This window comes from Tupaia chinensis, unplaced genomic scaffold, assembly GCF_000334495.1.
Source record: "Tupaia chinensis unplaced genomic scaffold, TupChi_1.0 Scaffold000138_1, whole genome shotgun sequence".
Classification (NCBI taxonomy): Eukaryota; Metazoa; Chordata; class Mammalia; order Scandentia; family Tupaiidae; genus Tupaia; species Tupaia belangeri.
This window is the reverse complement of record NW_006159608.1, coordinates 3,517,400-3,522,272: the sequence shown is the minus strand read 5'-3', so window position 1 is coordinate 3,522,272 and position 4,873 is coordinate 3,517,400. Positions and strand designations below refer to the sequence as shown.

The 4,873-nt window shown below is 45.6% G+C and overlaps 1 protein-coding gene across 1 annotated transcript in view; it reads right to left on the bottom strand.

Moving 5' to 3' along the window:
• BOD1L1 (biorientation of chromosomes in cell division 1 like 1) overlaps window positions 1-2,712 on the bottom strand; it is a 67,635-nt gene extending 64,923 nt beyond the window's left edge. Inside the window, exons 1-3 of the mRNA XM_027770448.1 lie at window positions 2,581-2,712; window positions 1,912-1,983; window positions 154-343 (exon numbers count right to left, since the gene is read on the bottom strand). Of these exons, the coding sequence (XP_027626249.1) occupies window positions 154-343; window positions 1,912-1,983; window positions 2,581-2,712 (394 nt within the window). The remainder of the gene's footprint in view (window positions 1-153; window positions 344-1,911; window positions 1,984-2,580) is intronic.
• Window positions 2,713-4,873: the final 2,161 nt, after the last annotated feature.

The window sequence follows — 4,873 nt, the reverse complement described above, 5'->3', positions numbered from 1 at the left end:
CGGCCGCCGTCCGTGGGCACTTAGAAGGCGAACCGTGGGTGGGATGGCGTTTTCCGAGTCCCCAGCCCGTGGCCCTGCCCGGTTTTGTCCACAGCGTGTGCAGGGTCCCCGTCTCCTCGGCCTCCTCCGTCCCAGCACGGGCCCCGGACCCACCGCCCCCGTTCTCGTCGGTGAGGGTAAACCCACCGGCGCATGGTGTCAAAGGTTCCGCTTTAAGCGCCAGGAGAGTAACGGGCCGAGCTGCTGTCGCAGCGCTTCGTGCCGGTACGGCTGCAGTGCCTGCGCGTACGCCCGTTAGCTCGGCCGGTCCTGGGAAACAGCCGGAGCCAGCTGCTGTCCCGAACTGCAAGGGGAGCTGAGCCGGGAGGGAAGTGCGGCTCCGCAGCCCAAACGCCTCCTCTTTAACACCGGTAGCACTGGCCGTTCGGAACCACATAAATACCACGTTCTTAACGATTCGGTTGGATGTAAATTTCATTGGAAAATGCATCTCAGTTGAAATGGTGTTGCTTTAAAAATCCATGTATTTGCCCATGAATGTCATGGCTTTTTAATTTTTACGCTTTTTAGAAACTACCGTAAACAAGTGCTGTATCTGGGAGTGGAGCTTCGTTGTAGCAGTCATTCAGTTCTTGACTTCGAAATGTTAGAATTGAGGATCCATAAACTGTTCAATTGCACGCTCCTTCAATTTTATTGAAAACCGAAACTTGAAAACCACTAGGCCTGTAAAAGAATTTGTTCACTTAGTTCTTTCACTTTTTTGGTTTCTGGGGAACATTCCACATAGGCTTTATCAGGATGTCAAATGACTAAGAATTAGATTTGTTTTATTATAATTTTTTCAGTGAGATGTACTTGCTTAACCTAATATACTTGAAGTTTGAGAAACATCTAAATGTTCAGTTTCATAGATCTGGGTAAAATGTTTTCAGGTGGTTGAATTATATTTTTTCGTCAAAACATTGCAGCTGCACTTTTAGCTCATTCAAGTCGAAAATATCTGTCAAGATTGGAAAATATTTATCCTACAGCCTAGTACATACAACCCTTTTCATAGTCTAAGTAGCCAAAAAATTCCAAAAAATTTACTTTGTATCAGAAACAGTCTGTCTTCATTGTTTCAGTTCAAATAAGGTGTCCTCTGTTTTGAGCAATATAAGGAAAACTACCCAGACAAGGTCATGGGATGAGTCTTTTAAAAGTTCATTACTAGAACAGAAAATGGAAATGATTTATAAATATATTTTATCCATTTTCAAAATTAATTAAAACAAGATGAGACTGCAGCGTGTTTCCCTTAACTTAGTTATCAACAACACAAAACACTATGTCGCTAATAAGTTATTTTAAGTATACAATAGGATAAGAGGCATATTGCTTAATTTACATTCTTTAATTTACATGTATGTATATCAAATTTAGCTTTTTTGAGAATAACTAAATAAGCTTAAAAATTTTGTAAAACTTCACAAATGTAATTAGGCATTTTGACAAAACTTAAAACAAGTGATTCAACGATAAAGTATTTGCTGCTAAAAATGAATTGGTTCAGTGGCTAATAATTTTTTTTTGCAGGCAGCATATAGAAAATCCTAAATGTTTTCCATAATTTGAGAATTGATTATAATTTGAATAGATGATTCACAAATGATTTTCTAAAATGTGTTAACTACTTTACTGAGCTTACAAAAATAACATTTGTATCCATGAGTTCAAGTTAGAGTGAGAACGTGCATTATATAGATACAGTGTAACCAGAGCAGTTCTGTAGCCTTGCAAGCCCTGCTAGAGGCATTGAGTAGAATCTCCTTACTGATAGTACTGCTTCCCCTTCAAAGGAGCTTTGTTGGCCCAGCTGGGGGCACAGGGAGGGGGCAGCCCAGTTCCCTGTGATGCTGGAGACCATACCGGAGGCTGCGATCTGGCTCCCAGGTCCGCCTGGGCATCCAGGTCCACGTGCATGCCTGGAACCCAGGCTGGCTGGGGGAGGGGGCAGCAGAAGGATAGGGATTGTCATTGTGTGGGACCTGTTGAGTTGCTTATTTTTCTCTTGCTTTGTCCAGAGGGGGAAAAAAAAAACAAAACAAAACAATGAAAAGGTGTTCATGTTTCTATTTGAAGATAAATTCTAGGGATAGGTACTGCACATACCTTTGGGACCAGCAGTTAGTGTAATGGCTATGTCGCTGGCCTCCCATGTAGTTGACCGCGGTTCGAGTCCTGGACCCGGTGGCTTAAGACTCACGGCGGGTGCGTGTGCGTGTGTGCCCAAGATCCTGAGAGGAGAATGGAGGAGAAATTATTGCTGTGTGGCCATCCCCCCTGGGGTGATTTCTTGCTTTTTGTCTCTCTGTCTCTCTCCGGTGAGCGCACGCACCCTGTAGCAAAAACCTCTCCAAAAAAACCCAAAAATCAAAAAAAAGCGTCTATTAACATTTTTTTCTAAAGCTATTTTAAATAGTCATCATTTCCTACCAATGGCCTATCTACTTTATTCTCTGCAGATTATTCCTCTAGGAAGAATGTAATTTAAATAGTATCTATCTATCTAACCCGTAAGTGAGAGTGCACCCTCACCAGGTTCTGGATGCCGTGACCCACCCAGCCCCTCCAGCCCTGATCGTGGGTACACGTGGGCAGGCATTCGGGAAGTCTTGGCGTCAGAATCCAGGTCAGCCTCCGGTGGGTGAGCCTCTCAGAGCATCGCATCGCGCCTCTGCACCCCAGTCCTGCCCCGAGAAGAGTAATAATTTTAGCAATAGCTAGGTAATGGAAGAGGACAAGTCTTCACAGAAAACTTGCCTGGGTTTAGAACACCATAATAAGGGTCAAATATTTTCCCCTTGGATGTGATTAGCTCTCACTGTGCTCCCCGAGTCTGGTGCTAAGGTGATAGACAAACTGCACTCGGGATGAGGACAGCACGCGGGTCAGTAAAGCAAACATCACTAGTAGCCGTTTGTACCCTTGGGCAGCGGACGCCTGCCACGCGGCTGGTCTCTGGGACTCTCTCTCTGCAGTCCAACCTGTTCCTCACCTTTCCCTAATCATCCCAACCCTGTTTCCAGGGGCCTTTTCACTGGAAAGGCAAACGTGGGTGATCTAGTTTCAGCAGTTCCTTGTTTCTTCCCCCCTTAGGTCCCCATGGCATTCCTACTTCTGACTAGGCCTTTATCATTTAAAGACGGATGAATCATTTCCTAAATGACCCACCGTCAACCCAAAGCCCGGGAGAAACTTGAAAGTTAATTTTTTTCATGGTAACACATTTGCAGGAAGGATTTAGGGCACCCAACTAAATACTTTCGGTGCGTTGGAAGGGACAGAAGATGCAGTATTTGCCTTTCTGAAACAAACTCCTTGTCACAGCTTTTCCTGTGTTTCTGATGGAGTATAAAATAGCCAGTGAAGGGGGAGTGGCAGTTGGGCACTCACAGGTTGATGTGAGAGCAGGGATTAGACCCCCCCACCACCACCTTCCTCCAGAATTTGAAGCAATGGTCACTTGCGCTGGGATCAGGATATGAAAGTAGGGATGTACGTCCACTCAGGAAATCAAACTTAACCCAGCATCCTGAGAAGCAAGTAAATCTGAACCCAAAAGGTTATTTTTTTATTTTTAAAGTTTCTTTATTTCTTCCAGAATAGAAAGAGAAAGATCCCCAGTAATATTGTTGTTGTTGATTTTTGTTGTTGCCATAGGATGCGTGTGCTCCCTGGAGAGAGACAGACAGTTAGAGGGAAAGTGAGAACTCACCCCCCCGAGGGGCTGTCCACACTACAATCCTTCTCCTCCATTCTCCTCTCGGGATCTTGAGCATGCAGGTGCAGGCACCTGGTGTGATTTTCAGGCCACCAGGTTATGGACCAGACTGTGGTCAGCCCTGTGGGAATCCAGTGTCTTAACCACCCTGCCACCTGGTAGCTCTACTACTGTATCTTTATTTTATTTTTTAAAAGAGATTTTTTACTATAGGGTCCACATGCTCTCTGGAGAGACAGAAAGAGAGAGAGAGAGAGAGAGAGAGAGAGAGAGAGGCAGAAAGTGAGAAATCACCTCCTCATGGGGGATGGCCATGCTGCAATCCCTTCTCTGCCCTCCTCTTACGATTTTGGGCCTGCATACACATGTGCTGGACATGAGTTTTAAGCTGCTGAGTCTAAGACTCAAACCATGGTCGACTATGTGGGGGTCTAGCTGTGGAGCCATTTCACAATCTGCCGCTCCCCTCTGGTAGTATCTTAATGCTATACTGTGCCCCCAGCTTCAGCCAGCCCTGACTCGTGGGCACCTGTGCACCCAGCACACTCCGTGGAGTCTTCAGACGCAAACCAGGAGCTTTCCCATGGGGGTCAGCCCTGCAGAGCAGTTGTGTTTAACTCCTGCACCATTCCCTGGTCCCTGGCACCCAAGAGGTCTTAATCCCCAGTTCCATAATCTTATTTTATTTGGGTTTGACATACTGGTATTCTATAATTTGTTATGACCTTTTTTTCTCTCAAGATGTGTAGGTGTAGTTAATTTGTCTCTTTCAGTCTTGTTTTTATTTGTATTTAAACCTCTAATTTGCTCTTTCACGAGTTGAATACTGTCCTAACTTAGAGGGACCTCTTTTCAGCTTATCAAGATCCACTAAATCTGGGAACCAGCAGTTAGCATAATGGCTATGTTGCTGGACTCCCACGTAGTCGACTGCGGTTCGTGTCCCGTACCCGGTGGCTTAAAACTCACGCTGGGCACGTGTGCGTGCGTGCCCAAGATCCCGAGAGGAGAATGGAGGAGAAGGGATTGCGGCGCAGCCATCCCCTCTGGCGGGTGACTTCTCGCTTTCTGTCTCTCTCTGTCTGTCTGGCGAGCGCATGCACCCTA